This window comes from Drosophila arizonae, chromosome 4 (genome assembly GCF_054131065.1).
Source record: "Drosophila arizonae isolate 15081-1271.41 chromosome 4, UAZ_ARI_1.0, whole genome shotgun sequence".
In the NCBI taxonomy this organism is placed as follows: domain Eukaryota; kingdom Metazoa; phylum Arthropoda; class Insecta; order Diptera; family Drosophilidae; genus Drosophila; species Drosophila arizonae.
This window is the reverse complement of record NC_142924.1, coordinates 23,786,302-23,812,131: the sequence shown is the minus strand read 5'-3', so window position 1 is coordinate 23,812,131 and position 25,830 is coordinate 23,786,302. Positions and strand designations below refer to the sequence as shown.

At 42.5% G+C, this 25,830-nt stretch overlaps 3 protein-coding genes across 11 annotated transcripts in view; 1 reads left to right on the top strand and 2 right to left on the bottom strand.

Annotated features, from left to right (window-relative positions):
• The window catches only part of Dscam2 (Down syndrome cell adhesion molecule 2), a 30,533-nt gene extending 25,474 nt beyond the window's left edge, over positions 1–5,059 (top strand). For 4 of the 9 annotated variants that reach the window (XM_018008016.2, XM_018008014.2, XM_018008011.2 and 1 more), the window contains exon 21: positions 472–838. In XM_018008016.2, the coding sequence (XP_017863505.1) occupies positions 472–533 (62 nt within the window). In that variant the 3' untranslated portion in view covers positions 534–838. Of the gene's footprint in view, positions 1–471 lie in introns of all 9 variants that reach the window. The other 5 variants (XM_089466464.1, XM_089466462.1, XM_018008013.2 and 2 more) reach the window with 2 other exon arrangements.
• Positions 5,060–19,318: 14,259 nt separating this feature from the next.
• Positions 19,319–21,208, bottom strand: LOC108614096 (uncharacterized). The gene is made up of 3 exons (XM_018008020.2): positions 21,068–21,208; positions 20,808–20,989; positions 19,319–20,613 (listed from the first exon to the last, which is right to left on the bottom strand). The coding sequence occupies exons 1-3, from the start codon at positions 21,159–21,161 to the stop codon at positions 19,441–19,443; spliced, it is 1,449 nt and encodes a 482-aa protein (XP_017863509.1). The 5' UTR covers positions 21,162–21,208; the 3' UTR covers positions 19,319–19,440.
• Positions 21,209–22,743: 1,535 nt separating this feature from the next.
• Positions 22,744–25,806, bottom strand: LOC108614095 (uncharacterized). Its single transcript, XM_018008019.2, has 3 exons — positions 24,948–25,806; positions 24,514–24,689; positions 22,744–24,450 (listed from the first exon to the last, which is right to left on the bottom strand). The coding sequence occupies exons 1-3, from the start codon at positions 25,123–25,125 to the stop codon at positions 23,335–23,337; spliced, it is 1,470 nt and encodes a 489-aa protein (XP_017863508.1). The 5' UTR covers positions 25,126–25,806; the 3' UTR covers positions 22,744–23,334.
• Between the last annotated feature and the right edge of the window lie 24 nt (positions 25,807–25,830).

Genomic DNA, 25,830 nt, shown 5'->3' with positions numbered 1-25,830 from the left:
GATAAGATAAATATATATGTATGTACATTAGAGGGAAAGCATAGGCAGATACAGGGAATAAGTCAAAATAGATATAATGTTTCTACTGTCTGTTGGTTTGTCTGTATAAAATATCCCATATAGCAAGAAATTCATTGCTCTTTGTCCTCTTTATCCGCAATGGATAGATCAATCATACACATGCAAATGTTAATATATTTGAATATTTGATCGAGCTTGAACTTCTGCTGAGAGCATGAAAAGAGTCTCACTTAGTCAGGCCATGTCGACTAAAGACTTATCGATATGAATAGACCTCCCAGACGTCAGTTTGTTAAGTAAGGCTCTCATAACGTGATGCTTCCAGGTGCTTTAAGTTATTTTCCCGCAATAGTTTGTAGCTCTTAGTGGACCTGGACCTGTAACAAGGAGTAATCTACTGGCTATTTCTCTCTCTCCCTCTCTCTCTTTTTGCGTTACTTTACTTTGCAGACTCAGACTCTAGACTAATACAACAGTTTCCAAATCACAACATATCGATAACATATCTATAGTAGATCAACGCGCTTTGCACCACTTTTGCCACACAATGCACTTAAGATTTACACTAACTTACCTACCTATAACACTTGGCCAGTACGAAGAAAAGACTAAGAAACTATGAATTCATAATATTGTAATTCTCGCTGGTTAGCCTTAATGTAGCTTTAAGTTTGTGTTACCCCATCCACATACCGATTCTCTATTTGCCCGTATTTTCTTTCTTTCTATCTCTCTTTCCAAAACGTGAATGCTCTATGCGATGCAGGCATCATCTACCATGGAGCACAATCAAGCACATCCTCCGATCTGTCACCAATGTCCGAACAAAAATCATTACCACGACGCGGTCGCTCCAGGTATCATCATCAGCAATATCAGTTTTCCACCAATACAACACCGCGTCATCACAATAGCAACAAAAGCAACAACATCACAAACACGGCCACTAACACGAACACAGCCACATCAGTGAACAGCTCGAGCAAAATTCTGTCACCGCGCAACGGCAGCGGCAATCTGAAATCCATATCGAGCACATTCAAATCACAAGACTCCATACAATGCCACATACCCACGTTGGTCAAATCGCCATCGATAAGCACACAACAGCAACACCAGAAACAGTTCCACAAACAACAGTCGAATAGTAAGCCCGGCCCTAACCAGAACCAGAACCTGAACCAGAACCAGAACCAGAGTCAAAACCAAAACCAAAACCCCAATCATAGTCAGACCCAGTGCAGTAGTAGCAGTAGTTTGAAGCAACAGCAACCGCTGCTGATCCAGCCCAAGCTCCATCAGCTCGAGCAGACGGCCACGCATGCTGGTGGCCAGGAGCTGTTGGGCTTGGACGGAGGCGTTAGTACCCTAGCATCTGTTGTGCCCGTTACTTGCATGCCACCCTCTTCACAGTTTCGCCCCATTCCACACAAGTCCATAATGCCCGCGCATGACTCACACCAAAACCACCATCAGCAGCTACACCAAGGAGGGGGCGGTGGCGGCCTGCTGAATCCCTCGACGGCTCTGCTGTCCTCGAAGTTCTTCACGGCGCCGACGCTGCCGTTGCCCAAATAGGATACGGCCAATGGGGGGAGTGAGTACGGCGGCGGAGGCGGGGCTGATAGCAGCAGCTTCGGCTATAATGGCGGCGAGATATCGTGCACCTACATGGATCCCATAGATCACACATGAGACTTGGCCTACGGTGAGGTGTGTGGGCCCGAGGGCGCCCATTAGCCAGCAGCTCTCGGCAGCAAGCACACCACACCACCACCAACCACCATGTACACAACTTGGAACACTTGAACACATCTAAGTCTCTCTCTCTCTCTGTCTCTGTTATACTGAATGCTTGAGTGTGGTTGCTAGAGAACTCAAATAGTATCAAACAACTCTGGATACTCTTCTTCCCCTTACCAAACCATGCAGAGCTGGCATCCTGCGCACGCTGCACCCGCTCCAGCTGCAGGCCGAGTGCAGCGCCGGCGCCTTCCACCACGGCGAGCGCGACGGTGGCGATCACATTGAGCTGGCCGAGGTTGAGTGCGATGTAGACACGATTAAGAAGTTGAAGCTGGGCCAGCGATCCTCGCTGTGGTCGCGCCCGAACTCCACCACGTCCCAATTGCAGCCGGATCATCAGCAGCAACAGCAGCAGCAGCAGCAGCACCAACAGCAACAGCAGCAGCAGCAGCAACGTCAGCAACAGCAACCACCACACAAGCGAGCACATTCAAAGTCTCCGCAGCCGCAGCAACAGCAGCCCCTGCAACAGCAACGCCCACAGCAGCATTCACCCGCTCCAGGCCAGAAATTGCTTAGCGAGAAATCGGATTATTCGATATCTGTGTGAGACATTGGTAAGATCTGATCCAAGCCTGATCAGCAGCTAGGATGAGGTCGGCCAATGGACCACCAGATGGCAAACAATTGAATGAAAGTGAAACTAAATTTGGGCATTCGTGAGTCGTGAGACTCCTTGAGTGGATTTTAGGTATGCAGCAACAACAGCAGCAGCTGCGCCGTACCTACACTTATGTAATGCCACCAACTCCCGTTACATCCGCTCTACCCCAAGTCCACACCGCCCCGCATTGACCCAGTAACCAACCAACCAGCTTGACAACCCAACCCCAACCAACACAAAGACAAAACACAAGAACTTTCGGACAATCAATCTCAAAATTATTTGCACAACCATCGAGAGGCGGGGCAACTCGCCCAGCGCACCCACACGCACACTCTTCCCATTTGTTACTCTCTCCATTTCCCCGTAATCACATAGCGCTCATATAACCGTATAAACTTACAAATATTACAAAGTATTAATAACAACAACTACATAGGTAATAATAATTACGATTTGTGCATGTTGTACTACGGCATGCACCCACAACCCAGGTCAGTTATCGAACTTCCAAATGTTGTACATAGACTCGTATATCTATCTATCTATACGCGTATATCCGTTATAGACCCGATCCAATCTAATCGAATCGAATCGAAGCTAATCTAATCTAGTGTTAAGTACTAACGACTTGTGTAACTCGAACTACTAACGGCGTGTAACTCGAATACTAATGCATATACTAACGCGTATTACTCGTACTACCCATAATCGAACTGTTTTTCTATGAATGTATGTGTGTAGAGAGGTTGTACGAATTTTGTAGTTTGATCAATGCAAAAACTGTTTCTTTATTCTTTTTTTTTTTATTGAGTTATATACCGTCTATACATACATATATAGGTAACGTTTAGGGACTTGAGATATTTTTGTAAGTTCCCTCGAATTGAATCCGCATTCTCCACATGTAAAACGAGGAATTTAAAACATGCAATTCAAACTAACAATTAACTCAAGACATATGCTGTGTACAAATCTATTTATATTTATGTCTAAAATACTAAAATCTAATTGTCTGTACATACACACACACACACAGACATACACACACACACAGTTACACTGGAATCAAGAAATCTCTAGTTGTTAGCGCTACATTTTGTAAATAGGCACAAGTAAAACGAAATTGACTGAAACAAAAGATCAGAAACAGAAATAACTTCATAATAACAAATATATATATATATATATATATATATATATAGAATGAAGAATGTTAACTAAATGTATTTGATATATTCAATGTATACACGAACGAGCACGAGCACGAGCACGAGCACGAGCACGAGCACGAGCACGAGCACGAGCAGGAGCACGAGCAGGAGCTGGAGCAGGAGTCGCCAGCTGAATCAGTATTCATATGCGATAGACGATACGAAGATATTTGATATACATATGTTTTATGACACGATGTCGCAGCATCTACGCAATTAGTGTTCCCAAACAATAATCGGTCGTTCGCCAGCGTGTAGATAGATGTTTTTAACACCAAAGTATAGAAATCAAAAGCAAATCGTAATCAAATTAGAAGCAAACATTCAAGAGCTCTCGGGCAAATAGATGCAGAGAAGGAAGGCAAGGAGGAAAGGCCAAGTGAGGAGAGCAGAAAAGCAACTACAAATTACAATTAGTGAATATGAATAATCCACGTATTAATTAGGTGTATTTTAAACTAGCCAACAAAACTTATATGACGTCTAGCCGACAAGACATCAGAGAACTTTCAGAACCGTTTAGGAAACCATGTGCCAAAATTTGTTTGAAAGCAAAGTCAACAAGAAATCGTATTAAGAAAATATACAATAAATAAAGCCGAATGGATTTATTAGCTCCATGGAAATAAAAAAAAAAAAAAAAAAACAAAACAAAAACAGAAAACAAAATAAATAAATGCGTTATATAAGTATATAGCAACTTCAGAGATAAATTTATATATATACAACTATATATAGGTTGTCAGACAGACAGACGGACAGAAGAGGGCCAGAGGGCCGCGGACTCTTGGCAGCCAAAAGAGTCTGCGAATTCGAGTTTCATTTGCAAAAAAAAAAAAAAAGTATTTAAACAAAACTAGACACTTGATAGAATTCGTATGAAGCACTTTTTTAATTATTATTTATCAATATATATATATGTATATTATAGTATATATGTATGTATATAATCCAGCAATGGAGTTGCAGTATTTTTAATCCGTTTTTATATGCATTTATTTATATAATGTGTAATAAATGGTTTATTAAATTTAACATCGAATTTTACGAATTTAACACAAAGTTGCAAATTGAAAATCACATCACACAGCAAGTCTGCGAATCAAAGCAAATCAAATCAAATTGAATCGGATTGAATCAAATTGAATTAGATTGAATCATATTGAATCAGATTGAATCAAAAAATCGCATTTTACTCGAACAACCAGAAAATACAATCAAAAGGCAAAAACAACCAAACGATATACTTATGTCTGTATGGGTAAAATAAGCAAACAACAATTTTTATGTTTAACAATATAATTAGCACAAAAAAGCAAACAAAAAATAAAACAAAAGCAAAAAAAAAAAAACTACAAAATAAAAACTATTAATGTAAAAACAAAATGAAAACCATTAAAGAGTAAAAATTAAACAATTAAATATGTTTTTTTTTTTTATAAAATGTTAATGTCGGGACTGATCAATTAGTGTTGGAGATATCCGGAGCTAAGCGAAAAGTCAGAAAAAAGCGGAAAAAGTAAGATTGCCCATTAGCTAAAACGACTACATTAGAATCCGATTATAACGACACCGAAGGCATCGTCGTTATATCTGGAAGACGCTATAACCATATAGATTTACTCAAATAATTTTTTCGTACGGACGGACGCTTTAAGGGGAGTCGGAAAGTGAATTTCGTAAGTGACCCTAAGAAGGTTTCAGCATCGACAGACAGCTGGGCAAGTCATCTCCACTACTAAATGAATCTAACACTGAAGATCTTTCGGACGGTCAGATAAACATGGCTAAATTTACCCCGCTCGTCGCACACGTCCAGAATACATATAAATAATGGGGGCTACCGCGCCCTTTTCTGCCTGTTACATACATTGTGACAAAACAATGACACCCGGACTTTCCATTTTCAGTGGACACAGGGTATAACGAAAATAAATACTCACAGCGTGATTCATTCGCAGGGTGACTCATTCAACAACAAAATCTAGACTTGAACATTTGTTTATTTATCCTAAAATAAATGTAGTCTTGCAATCCGCCAATCTTTTCTTTCCCAATATTAAATAAAATTTATTCGTCGACTGCATTTATGCTGCATAATACGTAGATTAGATAAGACTCAGATAAGTATTTTGGTGAGCGACTATTTATTAAATAATATATATTATAATATATCTTATGCATAATATATTCTTTAAAATATATTATTATATATATTATAATTTGGTGTCCCCAGATTCAATGGGTTTCAAATTATGGCTTGAAAACCAAATGAGAAAGCATCAAGCAATGATAAGTGCCTTCTCTCATAGCACAGAGTAATTCATAATGCAAATGGAATATCCACGGCTCAGATTAAAGTTTCCAGGGTATCTGCTAGTTGCGAGGCCCATTTTTAACCAATATACTGTGAATTCTTTAGTCTCAACGTTTATTTCGTTAGCAAACGTAGCCAGAGCCAGCGGCTGCTTAACGTCGGCAATGTTTAACGAGTCAACACGGAATAATATGTGGGGCGAGGGGGCAGAGCGAGGAGCTGGCAAATAGCAGTCGACGTGCTGCCTAAACGTTTGCCCGCTGGCTATTAAAGCTTTGGAGCTGCCAACAGAATGATTTGTGTATCAAGTGAAGCAACAGCAGCAGCCGCCGCAGCCTCAGCGACTACGTAAGTTCAATTGTTATCAGTGTCGTGTGTAAAACAGCAGCGGGAGCAAGAGCCAGAGCAACCATGTCACCGGCTAACAGCGGGCCAGGCGAACAGGTGAAGGCGAGGGCGGGGGCGAGGCAGCCGCCGAAGGCCTGTAGGGGGTGCAGTGGGCTGCAGCCTGGGTCTGGCCTCGTGGATGTGGAGGATATGGGCAACCTGGGCCTGGAGAGGCTCAGGCGCAAGGCGAACATTGCTCAGCAAATGTTGACGGATGTTATGGAGCAGCTAACAAAGCTGCAGCCGAGCCACAGGCATCCCACGGAAAGCAAACAAAAATTTAATTCCTTAAGACGATTTAATCGAAGGAGTATCAACTTTTCTTTCTTCAATTCAAGTAATGTTCCATGCTAAACGAAAAAACTGAAATATATAATTGATGTACATATAACTGGCAATTACTTTATAACAGAGCATTTGAAATAAATATATTCCGTTTGGTTTACTCACAAGCGGGAGTTGATCAATAACAGTGCTGTTAACACTGTTATAATTACATTTTAAATTGGTAATGTTACCCAAGCTAAGAAACTGTTACGAGTATAAAAAGGTGCTTGGCTCGGCTATTTTCCATATTTAACTGTCTGGTAGCACTATAACAATATACAGTGTATTTGGTTTGAGTCTAAGATAATAACGATAATAAGAACTTAACGAAATCACTGTATAACACTATACTCGAATTTCGTTATTACAATCCACACTCTTATCGAGCATTATAACAATGTTCTAAGCTTAACGAAGCATGAGGTTACTTGACGAACGTACTTGAACTGCTCCACACTAGACGATTCTGCTCCTCATGTTTTTAAATACAACGAATGGCGTGATAACAGAACTGATGCAAAGTAAATTTTCATACCTTGTTCCAACTGTTATATTTCGCTGTATATTGCTAATATGTATAAAATATACCTTTTCCCAAGGATATTCCCTTTTCGAGTTTGTGACTTGATAAAATATCCAAATTAAATTATAATTGTCAACTCGGGCTTGGCCTTATCTCCTTTACCCTACCCTTTCGTGGGATATCATCAATCACCATGGCTCACACACATTCACATTTACACGCACGTTCGCTCACACACCCTGCCACACACACACGCACGCACACTCTGCTGCCGTGACAGACAAGTTTGTGTGCGTTAAAATAAGGAAAACGTCGATCAAGTTAAGACCAATAAAAATTGGCGAGTGAAGCAAAGCAGAATTTAAACTTTTAAAATGAATGGCCAGCTAATTAACATGCAAAGCAGCTACGAACTGCGAATACAGGTATGGGGTCTGTGGCCTGACAGCGTTGCCACATTTTTCATTCCTCTCTTTATTTAAGCAAGCACACTTTAAATATAGCGCCAAAATAATTGCGTTAAATAACAATTGATGGTTAGAGAACACATGAAATGAATGACGTAGCAGGGCAGAAGGAATTATCTGCGATATCTGTAAATCGGGGCGGGCAGCAGCCTGAGAGCTGTGAAATTGTTTGTCTGTCATTTTGTGGGCATTTTTTATTTTCGCCCAAACAGTTTCGTGTCTGGTCAATTGTGAACCATTGAGTAAATTTATTTATATATATGTATGTATGTATATATGTAGTACGCACGTGACCATAAATGCGTTTGGTTTGTCCTTGCTTTTGGCGTGGCCTTTGCTGCTGCCTTCCTTTTGGCATTTTGTGTATTTCAGTCATGTAGAGGTAAAAATTGTTTGCATATTGTTTTGTGCTTCCATTGTGATTTCCTCAGCTCTGTGTAGCGGCAACTATTGTGAAACGTGTGCCAGATTCAATAAGGCAAATGAAGCACTCGTAATGACGCCGAAGATGCCAACGCGACGTCAACGCTGACTGCGACGGCGACGGCGACTGCGACGGCGACAAGCGACAAACCAAACGAAAATTCGCTTTCGCTTTGGCCATTGTCGACCAAATTAAAATAAAATATGTGCCAGTCATATCTATATACATATGTATGTGTGTGTGTATTTGTGTGTGTGTGTGTGTGTGTGTGTGTGTGCTCAGGTTCTGCACCTAGCCAGGCAGCCTTCTCTGGTCACGCACGTGCGCCTGTGGCTATGCAACGTTTGTTGCCTGCCTCCTCTCTGGCTGGCTGCTCTCTGCTCTGCTTCTCTGCTTCTCTGCTTCTGTCGCCCTTTGTGCCCTTTGCTGCATGTGTCTTGCATGTGTGCAGACTCAAATTAATGGCTCCCACTGCCATAAGTTATGCAGCTGCATATTAAACGCAAATGTGTGTGTGTGTGTGTGTGTATGTTTTGTGTTTGTGTGCGTGCAAGCGAGATACAATAAATGAGCCTATTTCTGGCGCTTGTCCCTTGCCAATGCCTGCGGTCCTTACACCAATTATCAGAGCCCCGCACATACACACACTCAGAAAGACACTGGGACCACACACACACACCAACAAGCTATATCATACACAGATTGAGAATATATTGCATTGCTAATGGTCAATTTTCACACGCCTGCTTAAGCAAATGTTGGTCAATTCAGTTCAGCAGCCGCAGCAGAAGAGACGGCAGCTCCTCCACTGACCCGTTCCCCTCTGGCCTTTGGCTATCTCGTCTCCTTTGTCCAATGTGCGCTGCATAAACAAACAAGCTGCTGGGCTAGCACCAATAGAGACGGAGATGGAGATGGAGATGGAGATGGAGATGGAGACTCCTGCTTACATATTTACACATTAAGTGCGATCATAAATCAGCTATTCAATTCACTCGGGTCCATTCCGAGTGCTAATTTTGCCAGGCAGCTCAAAGGTGTCAATGACACGAGCTGAAAGCAAAAGCTGAAGCTGCAGCCCAATCAGCCTCACATATCTCACAATTTCTCACTCGATCCAGGGCGAATTCGCGCAGCAGTCACAACAGCTATTAGTGCTCCAATGGGCTAACGAGGCTTTAATACGAACCGGCCGGGCTTCTGGCAGACAGTTGGCGGGATTTAAAATTTGATTGCATGCAGCAGAAAATGGAAAATGGGGCGCCTGTGACAAGTGTGAAGGACAACGTCTCGTTGACGGCGCGCTGAGGCGTTGCCAAACAGCGCGTAAAGTTGAAGAGCACACAGGAAAACATTCACGCACACAGACAGGCGACAGACACACACTCGCACACAGGCACACGCACACATACAGACATACTCTTGCAGCTATGCTCCATGTCTGCTTTGCCGCTACAACTCAACGCAATTCCAATGTCTGCAATCTATCTCAACCACCCACCCGCTCTTACTCACTCTCTCTCTCTCTCTCTCCCTATCTCGCTCTCTCTCTTTCTATAACTGCTGTCGTTTGCTCTTGATGGCATTTGGTGATGATGCGTTTAAGTGTGTTGATTGCACAAAAATTGAATCTTAAGGACATATTTGCATTTGATTATTTGTTGCTTGTAATTTATATGCAAAATTAGAGCAGGAATCTACGCCCAGCTTCCTGCCAGCAAATAATATTTATAAATGAACGACCTCTGCGTGCGCGTGACATATTTTATATTTTATTTGGCTACATGTCGAGGCAAACAAAAGCCAACAACTACTTCGATTTCTGCTAAAAATGCTAAATGAATATTGCAAATCGTTTTCCTTCCATCAACTTTATTACGGCACACTAATTGAAAATTATTTTTAATATGTCTGAAAGCTTTCGCGGTGCAAGTCGCAGCCGCAGCCGCAGCCGCAGCGCCAAGCAGGAGGCGGACCCTCACATGTCACAAGTGTTCTCTACTCATATTCTTGCACGGATTTGTTTGCTCAATTCGGATTCAATGCTGCTCGGGATCCGTTTGCTCTGTGCCGCTGCCGAGATGCTGGGGAATATGTAAATGCTTTAATTTTACTTGCCTTCCCCGGTCTTCGATACTCGTCCTCCACCTTGAACATCCATTTCCCTTTGCCGCTTCCCTTTTCCCATTTTCGTGTAATTCGATAGACTTGCTGCCGTCTCCTTCGTGTTTGCGGTCGCCAAAAAGCGCGTGGCCTGCGCTCCCGCTGAATGTGTTGAAAACAAGCCAAGTGATGCGAATGTGAATGCGGATGCGGATGTGGCTGCGAATGCGAATGCGAATGCGAATGCGGATGGGAATGAGAAAAGCACGTAAAGCAAAGTTGCACTTGCGTAAAAGTTTTGGTTTCTCCACGTTTTGTTGCAAATAAATTAAGTGCAGGCGACGTTGAGGCTTATTGGCACAGCTTTCGCTTATTTTGTAAACAAGCGCTTGGCGGCAGGCGGCGAGGCAGGGCACGGAGCACACCACACCACACCACACCACACCACAGTTCAGCGTAGAGCACACAGAACAACACGAACCTTCGACGCGACCTGTTTCCGCTGTCAGTTAATTCAAATAGCGCTGAGAACCCACGAAGCTGTTGCAGTTGCAGTTGCAGTTGTCAATGCACCGGCAGACATTATCGCCGCCCCCCGGCCTCACCCCTGGACACTTAGACTTCTGCCCTGTTGTACTGACTTGCTCGACGGATGTCAATCGATTTTATTTCTTCTTCTTCTTCTTCTTTGTTTACTCTTCACTCGCGTGTCAAAAAACAGAAGAATAAATACATTGCCACAAAACATTCCTTGGCATTCAACATTTAGAATTTCGTCGTTCACTGCGTTCCACAACATCGAATGAATTGAGAACTTATAGCAGATACTCCGCATATTGATTGAACTGACTGTAAGAACAAAGCACAGACAGTTGGCATTGACTTATATAATAATACACATATATATATTTATTTTATACATTAAAGAAAAATGCCTCTTTCTAAGCATCGACCTTCCAATGCAACGTATTTGAGTTAAATCTAATTATTTCGATCCATTACCACATGATTCAGTATTCAGTTTACGTTGCATAGAACAGGCGCTCATGCCTGCTGGCAGACGCTCTTAAAGTCCAAAGTCCTGCACTTTGGAGTAGGTGCGGAGGCAGCGACGAGTGTGCATCATACCAAAAGGCAGCAAATCAGGAGTGAACAGGAGCGTGGCGCAGTCACCATGTTATCCGTAATCAACATCAGTTACGTCATGGAATGCAATGCACCGAGCAGCCATTGGGGGATTCCCGCACAGCGCTCCATATACAAAAATCCCAACAACACCAATGAAGAACTACTCCTCTCTCCGTGCGAGGATGCGGCAATCGCATAAAAAATGGAAAATGGAAGCAGCGCCATAACCGAGGCTCATAGCGGATGCGAAGCATACGCATCTTTCCGTGGACAGATGGCCGTGCTTAAGCCGTAAGCTCTCACCAGAGAACTTGGATTTTATATAATTATAATCAGCGTAAGTTCGTAGTCAACTTGTCGAAATATGCGTTACTGTTCCTCTGTAAACTCAGACATTTTAAGTTACATTTTAACTCAGACATGGGGTTACTATTCAGATGTTATATTATAAAATAATATAGATACGGAAATAAATTTAAATAATCGGATATTTTCAAGCTTGAGCCTGTGGAATGTTATATATTATCAAGGAATGAATTGATTTCGACAAAATGAGATTCTTGTAGCATTTTTATTTACGACCATCCTCAACGTCAAAACAATCGATTATTGGGATCGATTATTCACTAGAGCTTTATATAGATCGCTATAGCCCATTTATCAGTGTACAGGTAGATCGCTTTTTTCACACATTCATGTAGCCGCCGCTCTGAGAGAGGAGAGAGAGCTTGAGCTTCTTCATCGGAATGCAGCAGAGATGGTTGTAACTGAGTTCAACTGAGTTCATCCAAATAAATAAAAATAAATCAATGTTTTTATTCAGCTTTCATGTATTGTTTATTAATAAAATATAATTATATACTCTGGCTGCAAATATCGATTTGAAATTTACTTTAAAAAAACGAGCTCTTTGGTGTTGATGCTGACCTGTAATTTGTGTATATCCACGTGTCGTCGGGATTATAATTTGCCATTTGGAAGCTTAATTTTACGCATTTTCATTGATACAAAAGAATAAGAAAAAACGCTGCAATTACTGTTTCCACTGCAGTTTCAGTTTCAGTTTCAGTTTCAGTTGCAGTTGCAGTTAATTAGTATGCAGTGATTTTTAATGGCGTTAATTTCATGCCATAAATGACGCTCAGCAAGTCGTCAGCTCAATTTTGTGTTAATCAAAAAATTAATTAACTACAGTTGGACGCGTGCACAAAAATCAAAAATAAAATAAAGATATATGAAAAAAGAAACATACATATAATCAGACACCGGCTTAAAGTCCAACAAATTGTGGTAGCAAAAACATTTATGAATAGCATTAAAAAAACAAAAAAATACTATTCGTATTCTCCTACCTGGCTTTGACCTACTTCAAAAGGTGCTCTAGCTGTATATTCATATTAGTATTTATAGGAGGTCTCCAGCTCGTTATCTAGCAAGTTGTCGATTTTCGGATTCTTCCATAATTTTTAGAGCAGTTAACAGTTAAGTAAATTGTTGAAATGCATGCAGCTATCATAACTCGAAGTGGCCCTCGAACGATGTTCCCTGTGTAGCCCGACTCACCCTACCCGACTCCTGCTGCCTTGCAGGACGAAGTTTGTCGACAGGAAGTGACAGTTGATTTAACACGAACACACACGCTTACACTTGCACTTTATATATATGTATATACATATATATAGACAGACAGGCTTGCACCTGTCGTCAAAACTTGCATAAGTCATGAAAATGCATGCGCTCAGCTCGACAGGCCCCGTCCAGACTTTTTGTGAACTGGCTGGCACAGACTCTTCCGCCGCTCCACTCTGCTCCGCTTCCATTAAAAATGTCAACTCGAATGATTTTCGTGCTTACCTTGCTTTTCACTTTGATGCAAATGCCAGACCACTGCCTTAGTCCTTGTCCCAGCCCCAGCCCCTGCCCAGCCCCAGCTCCTGCTCCTGCTCCTGCTCCTGCGACAGCCACAGCCGCAGCTGCACAAGCAGAGTCAACACCAGCCAAAGATTCAAATTCAGCTTTACATTCCGATCCAGTGCTGCAAATTTATGTCAGCTAATTAAATTTAATGCCCATTGTGTGGCATTCTGCACTGAAAAGAAGAAGTCGACTCGCTTGACACGAATTCGACGACGACGAGGTAAACGATTCAACTCAGACTGCAAAGTGCGAAGACAAGGCACTTTAATATTTAAGCACTTCTGCAGTTTAAATAAAAGATTGACTACGCAGTGAGCACTGCGCTGAAGACCAAACACTCTAGTTGGCCCTGACAGCTACCAGACACAGTCACTTGGCCAGCAACAAATAACAGCACACATGTCAATTTGTTGTGACAAAGGAAATTTCTACCAAACTCGAAAAGCATACATACACGACAGCTCTCCATATCTACCTTCTATTCATGAAATCTATCTGCATTGAAGTCTTGGTCTGATGACTTTTACTTTGTTCTAAAAAGCAGAAAAATGTTTTCATATAGAACATTAAATTTCGTTTTAGAATTTAAGCTTGCGTGAATATTGTTGAGCTACTGAGATGTCTCTGAGTAGCTTTAAGATCATGCCACAGTTTCGTCTTTACTTTAGTTTCCTTCAATTCAGTTTACACTTTACACTTGGAGAAAGGAATTAGTGAGCATTTGGATGAACGATTATTATGATTAATGATTATGCTGATTATCGGGTGTGGGCCGTGTCTATATGTAAGTAGTAATATTAGATACATCTGAAGAGCTGCTGATGAAACCGCCACAGCACTTTCCAAATGATTATCATATTCATTGCAATCCAATTTCATATAATGTCGAACACAGTCTAATTAATATCAATCTGATGCTTTGTGGAGATTCTATAAGTCCTGGCACAATTAATGTGACGATAAGTTATAAATCTTTTACAAATCAAAATATATTGAACCAGATTGCGAAGCAAAGCAGTCGTTGCTAAATGAGACTTGACTTTTAAAGGATCAAAGACTTGTATTTTAAAGGATCAAAGAAGTATAACTATTTATTCGACTATACTCAAAAATGATTGAACTTACAATTGGAAAAAAGGTATTTGGGAAAATTTTGGCTCAGCTAATATCCAATAACAGTTAATATCCAAGTGCATTTTGTCATAACGTCAATCGTCATTTTGAACTGAATTAATACCTCCTGTCTTAGGATATAATTTATGATGAATGACCTTCCAGGTGAAGACAGGTACAAACAAAGGAAAGTAGAATCAGCGTTGCCTTAGCGTTGATGAATAACAGAAGATTTGGCGTTGAACTGGCAAATGGGGTAACGGCAGAGACATAACCCATTGAATCTAGTGAAGGAGAGAAAAATATTGAAATGAATTAAAAACATAATCAAGGACAACTATTTTAATTACCTGTCGGGCTCGTTTCGCCAACCTGCTTGACTAATGTTGATATTATTTATAATTAATTTATATAAAATGTAATTTTCCAATTTTAATCATCAAAGGATATCATTTTGTTTTATTAAGCTAATTGTTTGTTTTAGACTTTTGTCAACGTGGTCGCAGTCGCAGCAATTCTTCGCCTTGAGGTTTCATTTCATCTATTTGCCTTTCACTTCAATGAATCAATGAATTTTAGTAATTTAATTCACCCTATATTTTTATTATTTGATATGCTTCAACATCACAAACAATTTGTAATTTCAATTTATACTCGATTGGATTCAAGTCTCGTCTGATTTCCGACCTGATTCCCTCTCATTGTGCTTTTCCCATTTTCCCATTGTCCCTTTAACTTTATTAAGGTAAAATTGTGAAATTGATTAAAGTGCAGCCCACTGCCTACATACTGCTTGGTTCCTCGGTAAATTTATGAGTTGATCTCGAGAAAGAGGAACCCTTTGACTTGCCGCTGCCTAAGCAACCGCCGAATCCAACTCCTGTTTATGCGCTTATTTATTATTTCACTTGTATATGGGCAGAGCGCTTCTCGGGCTGTGGTTTGCCAGCGATTTGGGTTTCATTCTTCGGGCTTCATTTTTATGGCAATTTGACGCCATTTTATTGTCACACCGCAGCGTTGGCCACTTTAGAGTTGTCTCCGGCAGTCATAAATTCCGCCACGTTGGCCATTTCGTGGCATGCCGAGACATTAATTCGCTGCCAATGTCCGTGTGGCTGTTGTGGCCCCTATACCATTGTTGATGTTGCTGTTGCTGCTGCTGTTGCTGCTGTGGCTGCCGCTTACAGGTCTTACGCTTCCGCTAGGCGAGCGAACATAATTTATTTGCACTCGTTTTTGCTGTTCAAGAAACTTCATATTTTGTCGGTATTTCTAGCTGATTGGAAATCTACACACACACACACAATCACACATACATACACAGTCACTTCTGTGCATGCTTTTTCAATTTCATGCGAGAACAACAACAACAACAAGAACAAGAACAGTAAGCCAACAAGAAGTGCAGCCAAAGTTATGGTAGGAAAATCAACACCTTAAGAGTTGCGTTATCCAGCTGCAAAGGAGCAACATTTCAGTGGTGTATGGGTATGTGTGTGTGTGTGTGTTGGTGTGTGGGTGTGTGAAGGACGCGGTAAGCAGTAAAATGCCAAACGCAAATGTCGCCAATATCCCAATGGCAATCAATGAAAATTTATAGAAAATTGCGCACAAATAAAATTTTACGTTTGTTTGCTTTTTTCATTTACGACGGCAGCACGCTCTTTTCCCTTTCTTTCGCTCTCTCTCTCTCTCGCTCTCTCTTTCTCTCTCTCTCTCTCTCCCTCATCTATCTCGCTTTGGTTGCTTAGCCCGTTTTGTTGGCTTATTGAAATGCATTTTCTTGACTGTTGCTCGTCATTGCATTGCTCTTTTTGTTTTGTTTTTTCGTTTTGCTTGTGGCCGCAGCAAAACGATTTGCTTGGCTGCAATTGTTCTAGTTCTGTTTGTCGTCCAAACAGATGCTGCTGCAGCCACGCCTCCCTCGCACCCACGCCCAGCACTTGTGGCTGTGCAGCCCAGCATGAGGCGAGCATCTCAACACTGTTAATGCCTACGATAGTCGTTTACCATTTCGGTTAATTGAAACATACAAGAGCAGCCCCGCGGCAACGATGCGAGAGAATCTCCTCTATACACACAGCATTGACCATGTCCTGTCGCCTGCCAAGTGCCAAAAGTACAAATTCCTTCATATTTTCGAATGCTTTTTGCTGGCCACTGTTTTTAAATTTTCAGCTCAAAGCAAAGTTGGGAAGCCCTTGGCGCTGCTTTCACTTTGAACGCACTTGGCCCAGAAAAAAACTAAGCTGAACGCATTGCAGTCGGGTGCCACGGGTGAAACCGACTGAGCACTACCCTGTCATCAAGCTCTTCAATATTGGCTAGTTAAATGAACTATCTGCCCAAGTAGTTCGCATCTTTCTGAAGATCTAGCTTTCTTTTTGTTGCCATTCAAATTTGATGTCTTTACAGCACAGTTGATGAAGAATAAAGATTATATTATTAAGTATTTTTGATTCAATCATCTACATTCAGTAGTATTGGTTAGCTTTATACAAACTCGACTGCAAATGTGACACGAATATGCTCTCTCTCTCTCTCTCTCTTACATCTCATTTTGTGCACAAAGTACACAAATAAACAAAGCTTTAGTTCGTGCTTCCTGCTTTTTGTGCAGCACATTTCGAAATGCAGTGCAAAAAGTAACTTTGTTGAACTATGTGAAACTTGAACCGTTGCAATTGCTGGGAGCAGCTGCGCTTATCTAGAGCCAAAAAAAAAAGAGCCTCATGTATTTCCAGAGTACGTTTAAATAAGCCGAAACAATTAACAGAGACGGATTGTTAGGTGTATGTCTTAAGCACGCTGTTTCCTTAAGAGGTTCTTTTAACCAATTCTCGACAGATGGAGTGAACTTTTCATTAGCTAAATAACATTTATCACTCTAGTTTAAAAAATACAGGAAAAGGCTATTCATGTCTAACTAACAAAATAATAGTATTTAAAATGTTTTTTTTTTTTTTTTTTTTTTTTTTTACACATAAGAATAATTACACAATAATCGGTAAGAATGCAATTATTATTTTTAATATAAAAAAAATGCTACATTTGGAGATATGTTTTACGTGTTGCTAGAGTATGATTGGTCCAAAAAGTGTTTTTTTACTTCTTCTTGTTTCACAATTAATGTTGGGTTTGATTGAAGTACTTTAAGCCCTGTGGGTTGAGAATAATGTGGGTTAAGAGGGTTCAGCTGAAATGAAACTATGACCAATCAACGTGTAAATGAAAAGATTATAGAATTAGCTGATCAAATCGCACAGTCATAATATCTATGGAATCTCTTGATAGACATAGGACACCTAATTAATTGTTTTGAGTAGTGAGTAATGCAGTAAAAAAGAGAAACCTTATTAAGAGAAAGAATTATTTAAAAGTCATATTAAAAAAAAAAAAAAAAAAAAAAAATGATTAATTACATAGTTATAACGGGATCAGCACTTATTGTAGGTTGCTTCAACTTGAATATTTGCATTAATAACATTCCCAGGAGCAGGCCCTTGCTTGCTTTAGGTGCCTGTGCGTGTGTATGTGTGTTGGTATATGTATAGGTGTTTGTATGAGCATTAAGCAATTATGAAACTTACACCGTCTTCTTGCTCTTATCGTGTATATTTTTATGGGTAACAAGTTTTGTGGGCCAGGCTGTATAATTAGCTCAAGCTTAAAGTTTTCAGCAAGGCCGTCGAGAAACATGTACACAGAAACAACAAAAACAACAACAACAATACCAATACCAAAAACGTCTGCATAAACAAACAAATTTTGTAAAAGTTTGTACATAAATATATTTTTTTTGGCGTACGCTAATTAATACAATTAAAAATTAAATAACTTTCAACTTAATTCCCGACGCTTCATTTACCCGACCTGAGTGTTGAGGCCGTTTTACTTAGCTCCCCGGGGATTGTTGGTGCAGTCGGTATTGCTGTTGTTGCTGGTTACATGTTATTGCCCTGTGAGTATCGGCCTACACCACAACTGCTAATTGTGGGCATATTTGCTTTGGTCCAGGCTCAAAGCAGTCTGCTCCACACGACCACAGAGAGCACGAGCAGACGTAGAAGCAGAGAGCACAAGCCAATCCTTATGTCAAGCAGCATAGCCAAGCGTGGAAACCAACGCCACTTTATGCACAAACGAGACCCCAAAGTGCCTTCAACCACCCCCGCCGATGCCACCGCAGAATGAAGATGTGTGCAACAAAAACACAAATATTGCATATCAATAATAACTCTTTCCCTGCCAGCCTGGACTGTGTGTGTGGGCGTATGTGTATTTACATGCGTCCATATAGGTGTATGTGTGTATGTGTGTGTGTGTGTGCAGGATATCTACATTTTTGGGTGGGCGAAGAAATTTTCCACATCATTAGATGGGAAAGCACTCGAGTGAGCTATCCGGGGAGTTATTTTGCTTGTTTCCTTGGCTTTTCTTGGCTTTCGCTGGCTTTAAGCAAGCGTTCTACGCAGCTACTGTTTTTTTCTGTTTTTTCGGTTACTGCTGCGAGTGCCATTCAAACTCATCACTCGCCATATTCATCAACTTGATTTCTGTTTGTGCCATGTGTCTTACGCTCTCGCTCCCTCGCACAGTCGCTCTCCCTCTCCCCTGCTCTCTGGCAGAGGACGCCTTTAACTCACAAAAGCCCCAAGCCGCGTATTGGAGGGCAATGCCAATCCTAAATAAGTTGTACGCGTTGAGTGGACAAAAGCTACCCAGAAGCCGGCTGAGCGAAAAGCACGCGTGTTTACAATGTTTACAATGAAAATAATGGGATATTTGTAAGAGCATTCCAGCGAAAGCTTTGGAACGCGAAATACTGGTGACGGACCGGGGCAATGCCATAAAAAAGCTCAAGCTCTGCGAGGATAAGCTTTACCGTAGTTCAAAACACTTAACCCATGCTAACCAAAGAGCTTCCCCATCAGAAGCGAATACACCTTCCAAGTAGAGTCGCCTTTTGTTGCAATAGCTAGCCAAAAAGAAGTATTTATTTTATGTATTATTACTAATTGGAGAGATGAATGCATACGACTAAAGATACATAAGTAGAGATAGGTAATCAATTTTAGAGTAAAGTCTAGGGAAGTTTCTTAAACTTCAACAGGCACTCGTACAGCGTCAGCTGGCGAGTCTCGGGCATCAGCATGAAGACCAGCAGCCCGAAGACGAAGCTCAGGCCACCAAAGGTGAAGAAGAATACCGAGTCCCGCAGGCTGTGCTCGAAGGCGGCCGCCATGAGGCCCAGGTGCAGGGCCTGCTCCACGATGAGGACGCCGGCCAAGCACCTTGCCTTGTGCGCCACGCTGAAGGCCTCGCCCGTGTAGACCAGGGCGGGCACGGCGACGCCTGCAGCTACAATTAGCTCGAAGAGCAGCATGAGCAGGGCAATCGCCTGCAGGTTGATGTCGTAGTAGGTCTTCTTGACGGCCTCCAGATGCTCGAAGACGCCGCCCACGATGACGATGACAATGCCCGCCACAAAGAGCGACAGCGAGCACAGCTTGCGGCGCCCCTGCCAATCCACCAGCAAAGCGCCGCCCAGGCTGCCCAGCAGGCCACAGAAGGCCAGCCAGTACAGGCAGTTCATGTCGCACTCGAGTCCGTGCCAGCTGACCACCAGGAAGGCGCGGTTGTAGGGCAACGAGAGCGCCAGTGCGGCGAAGCAGCGCAGGAAGAGCACCTTGAGTAGCGGCAGCAGACGGCGCGACCAACGCTGCCAGCCGGAGTCGAGCGAGCCATCCGTGAATCGCTCCCAGTCGCTGGAGTTGTGTAGCTGGTGGCAGTCCTCGCGCAGGCGCATGAGCTCCGTGCCGGACTGCGCATGGCCGTTGAGCTGCTTGAGCGTGTCGCTGACCGCCATGTCCCGCTCCTGGCGCAACAGCAACAGCGGCGACTCCAGCCGATATGACAGGGACAGTATGACCGCCGCCACGCCCAAGGCGGCCAGCAGGATGCCGTGCAGCTGATCAATGTGCATCGTGTAGCCCCTCTCCACGGGCTCCAGGGTGTACCAGAGGCGCGTGTAGAACACCTGCACGCAGACGCCCAGCCACAGGAAGATGCGCTCGCAGCTGAGCAGCATGCCACGTATGGACTTGTTGGCCATCTCCGAGCCCGTGACCAGGGCCTGCACCTGGGTCAGGCCATACGCGGCGCCCACGCTGACGCTGCTGTAGCAGGCGGGGATGAAGTGGCGCGGCAGCAGCAGATTCAGTATGCCAGCCACAAGCAGCAGGAATCCGCTGGAGGTCTGCAAGGACAGAGAGCCAAGTTAGTGTATCTGTGGTATATGATATCAATATGGAATATACAACGAGCGACTGCTGTTTGCTCTATGGTACATCCCCGAATTCAGTTAGGGCTAATGGCTAATGGCGAATACTAGTCGAAGTTTATCAGCTATTGGCAGTGAGATTAGTCGCTAATTGCGGGCGCAGCACTTACGTAGGCCACGTTTTTGGTAACGCGCTGCACAAACAGCGCCGCCAGCAGCGCACCGAAAGCGGCCCCAATGAACCAGCTCATCATCAGATTGTGGGTGCTGTAGCTGTTGAGGAACTTGCCCGCGGGCGTATCGAATATGGACCAGGCGAGTCGCATGCCGCTGCCCACGAACACCAGCGCAGCTGCAGGATACAGATATATCAGATATGGAAGGGAATACTACCACTACTACTACTGATCGAGGTATTCCGCGACCTTACCCGCGGTCAGGGACTGAAACTGCAGGCGGTAGCGCCACAACTTTCGCAGCCACGACAGTTTGCCCTCCTCCTCGATAGTCGGCAGAATGGGCATTGTGGAAGACTTGTCTGTCCTGTCCTATTTGAGCTGTGTACACTTAGATTGATTTATTTGCAGGCACGCACTGTCACTCGCAGGTATTTTTCGCGTTTGTATTCTGTTTATTCGGTTTGGGTTTTCTAGGTCTAGAAGTCATAGAACTTATCACTTATCACTGTTCTGACCGTAGCCGTCATTTTCACACACCGAGTTACATACTACGATTGATTTTACGATTTCTGATTTTTCGCGACTCCATACACTTGCCCCCTGAGCGCTGGCCAGTTGCTGTTCGCCTGACCGACTGGTTGCCTGTGCAGTTGATAAACGGAAAGCGCTCACAACAGTCGAGATCGTCGAAGCCCCGATAAGATAAATGCCAAATACAAACGAACAAGCAAACGCACAAAAGTTCTCGCCCGCTCGCTTATCAATATGATTACTGGATATAAATAAATTAATTAAATTTGAATAGTAGGCGTCAGAAGCGGCAGCATGGACACAAATGCCAAAAGACTTCCAGGCTGTTTGTTTGCTGATATCGAGGTGAGCTTCGCATGCTCTACACTGAGCAAAATCATTTAAAATCATTCCTTATCATAAGTAAATAATTTAAATGTATCCCCATGCCATGTCCAGATGCCAAATTATATCAGTAATACTTAATAAAATTAATTGATATCTATGAACTTCCACTCACAGGTAACAAAATAATACACAAATAATTAACATTGGATTACCTCATGAAAGCTCTATTCAAAATGTGCCATGTTATTCAGCAGATGTTGTTTTACTCCCTGCTGCTTGCTGTGGGCTCACCGTCCACCGATAATCAGCAATCGGCATATTGTTTATCCATTCCGATTAATTCTGTCAAGTACAGTGATCACTCGCCGTGTATGCCAAGCTTATCCAAACCAATTGCCGTTCATGCAATAATGCATCGCGCCATTCGATTGGAGTACAGAATTTAACAAAATCAATTACAGACGCTTTTCGCATTTATTGCACGTTCCATAAATAAATACAGAAAACTCTTGCAACGAATATTTTTCTTTACATGTCAAAAAGTCAATTGAGTTGATGCCCTTTTTAAATGTTATAGATGCACGATAAATGTACATATATATAAAATCTTTATATTTTTACTTAAACTAGGCCATAGTCATTTTAAAGTCCGTATGTATACAATATTGTGTTATTATATGATAGCTATTTATTTGTTGATATTTTTGTTATTTAGCAGACTCTGGATTGTGGATTCTAGATTCAAGGTTTTGATTAGAAGTTTCATACATTTATTATTGCAGTATCAATCGGCTTCATCTTATCTTTGCTCATTCTTGCAGTTAAACCTACATGAATATTGTATTTTTCTCTCTCTCTCTCTCTCTCTCCCTCTCTCTCTCTCTCTCTCTCTCTCTCTCTCTCTCTCTCTCTCCCTCTCTCTCTCTCTCTATTGCTATGTGTCTCTCTGCCTTTCCATTTTCTGTTTATATTTTTATTGTTCTTTCTAGTTGGTTCTCTGCTCTTAAGTCATGTGTGTTTTATCGACTTTTATCAAAAAAGGGCAATACAATAATCAAACGCAAGTGCATGATGTCTTAGGTATATATTTGTGTATACATTTATAATATATTAATATTTATAAGCTATAACAAACATTCTCCGACTCGTCCTAATTAGGTATTACTGTCTGTCTGTCGTCTAGCGTAGACATAACAAATATTTATATTTGTGTTAGCAGATAAATGCAGTCAGAGGTGCATAATCATTTGTTGATGGATTTCGCAATATTTGTACGTCATTCAACTGGCGATTGATAGTAAATATTTCAGCAATCGAACTCTTATCATTTGGTTAACGTCAAGCAAATAATTATAAATAAAATGGCATATATAATAAAATAATAAAAATAAAAACAGTCAATTTTTCTTTAACAGGATTCAAAACTGGACTTGTATTATCCTCTTATAGTCATGAGCGAGCACTAGATGCCAGAATTGGCCGCTGATTAGACACTTATTGCAAGAGTTTCGGATAATTGCAGGGTATTACAGCCGTTATCAGTCGTTCAATAAATATATGTATATAGGAATATGTGCAAAAGGTGCTCCTTATGGAGCTACTACGTTTGCCTACATCTAGCTAATATTAAATGGCAAAAAGTCTTGGTGAGCCGACTGCTTCAGGAGAAGTCGCGAAACTTTTGCTGCGCCTGACGCAGCGTCAAGTAGTTGGTCTCTGGCAGATACCAGTGGCCGAACAAAAAGCCCAGCAGCGTAAACACGCCAAGGCCGTAGAAGTAGATGCAGTTGGTGTGCACATTGAGCTCCACGTAGCACACGGCTAGCTGAATAGTTAGCTCTACGATATAGGCGATGGCGATGCACGTGCGCTTCACGGACAGCGGGAAGGCCTCCGATAAGTAGACCGAGCTGGGCGCGAATCCGAGGCCGGCAAAGAACTGGAATATCAAGAGCATCCACACAGCCTTCCTCAAGTCTGGCAGTCTAACGAAGTCTGCACTCGAGAACCTGGTAGCCAGTCCAATAGACGCAGCCCCACATATCATGAAGCCAATCAGCTGAGTCAGTTTCCGACCAAGCGTGTCCTGGACAAAGGCGCCGCTGCAACTGCCCGCCAGCCGCAGCAGGCCAAAGAGCACGTACGGACCGCTACTGAGTCCATAGACACTGGTGCTGGCCAGCGTGAGCGTAAAGACGATCAGCATGCTCGTGCTCATGGCGTAGAGTGCACGGAGCAGGCAGAGACGCAACAGAGCGGGCAGTGCTTGGCACCAAGCCTCAGTACTGCGCAGTGAATTGTTTTGGGCTACGTAGGAGCTGTGCTCAGTCAGCTGATCGCTGGTTTCCACCGTCACGGCTTTGGGATATTGCAGGCGGATCAGTGCATCGATGGCTAGCTCCTGCTCGCCCTGGATCAGCAGCTGCACTGGCGACTCCACAATGAATACGGTGGCCAGGAAGAGTGCAATGGCCCCATAAATGGTACAGAGCACGCCCTGCAGCTGGTCCGCCGTCAGATCATAGTCCGGGCTCCAGCTGACGCTGAACACGATCTGCATGAATATGCCCAGTGTGCAGCTCAGCTGCTCTGTGACGGACACGTAAGTTCCACGCTTGTAAAAAACCACCAACTCGCCGCCTGTGGACAAGGTGGCGGGCAGCGCGAGTCCATTGGCCAATCCATTAAGGAAACGCGCAGCCATCATGGCATCCACATTCAGCTGCGTCGCAGTAAATAGAATGCCGCCAACAATGGTGAGCAGGCAGCAGAGTTGCTGAAGGAAATAAAACGCTTATCAGTTAGATTATCTACATGTGCAACCAGCTATTGTACGTACCATTAGCAATTTGTAGGTGAGGCACCTGGAGAATACCACGCCGAGCACGGATCCGATGATAGCCCCGATGAACCAAGAAATCCGTAGAGGCATACAGATTACTATTTCGTCTGCCAGATTGTCGAAGCCTATGCTCCAGGCTATGTTCATGCCGCCCGACAGGAAGATTAAAGCAGCTGTACGAGGAGTGAAATAAATGCATAAGATATGACAATGACTTTATCGACTGAAGTTTCATTCTACAAGGAACTTAAAAATCACCTTCGGTTATAAATAATACAATTTGTGTTGCTTTATGAGTCATCAAAATTTTCTATTCTTACCAATGCAAGTATCTGAATATCACTTCAGAAAAACCACAAAAATAATGAGTAGCCTCGAAATTCATGGAAATACTTCCGTCCTATGAACTTGTTGAATGATTTAAGACTTACCAGCGCCCAAGGCATTCGCCTGAGGCTGATTGCGCATATCACGAATGCAACAGCTGGTTGGCTGTTCATAGAGTATTTGGCGTCGCGGAGGAGACTCCTGGGCTGATGGCTCGGGCAGTGGCGAGTAGCCCACGGTGGACTGTGACATCGTTCGGTGATATTCATTCTTTTGTTCCATGTCTATTGTGTGTACGTCCTTCTATGTCGAGGCACAAGAGAACACTACGCGAACCGAAATATCAAAATATTTTCGACTCCGGAGCGAACAGGTTTCGGTGTTACTTATCCATTGGTAAACGTTTCTTATCGCACTGATTGACAAATGCTAAGAGTCCATACATAGAATCAGCGGCCATCGTTATCGAACAACCACAGCGCAACCCTTCAGCCAGTGACTTATCTATCCATGTTTGTATTGAGTTTTGAGTACATTCGATAGATAGCAAATGTTTCTCTTTGTGAACATAGGTAAATTCGCTTTTGTACAGGTGAACACCTGGAAAAAAGAGAAAGTTTTTGGAATGAGCTCTATATCAGAAAAAAGTGCGGTGAGACTTTTATACTGATTATATATATATTTATTTATATATCAACCCGTTTGCTACTTTGGCATTTCCTCGCTCTGTCCAAAGAATTTTTTTACACTCACAGTATTATATATGCTATTTGGCTATTGTTTTCATAAACAACTCTGACTCAATGTTTGTTTATTAACAATGTAAGGTGGATTTTTCGACCTTCAACAGACATACAAAGTCATATTCTCAAGATAAAAATGTATTGTTTTTAGTTTATCTGGCTTATTATTCTGGGTCTTGATAGCGTTTGCAGTCGTTTGCATAAGTACATATTGCTTGGGAATAGTAAAATGCCATGTATAAAT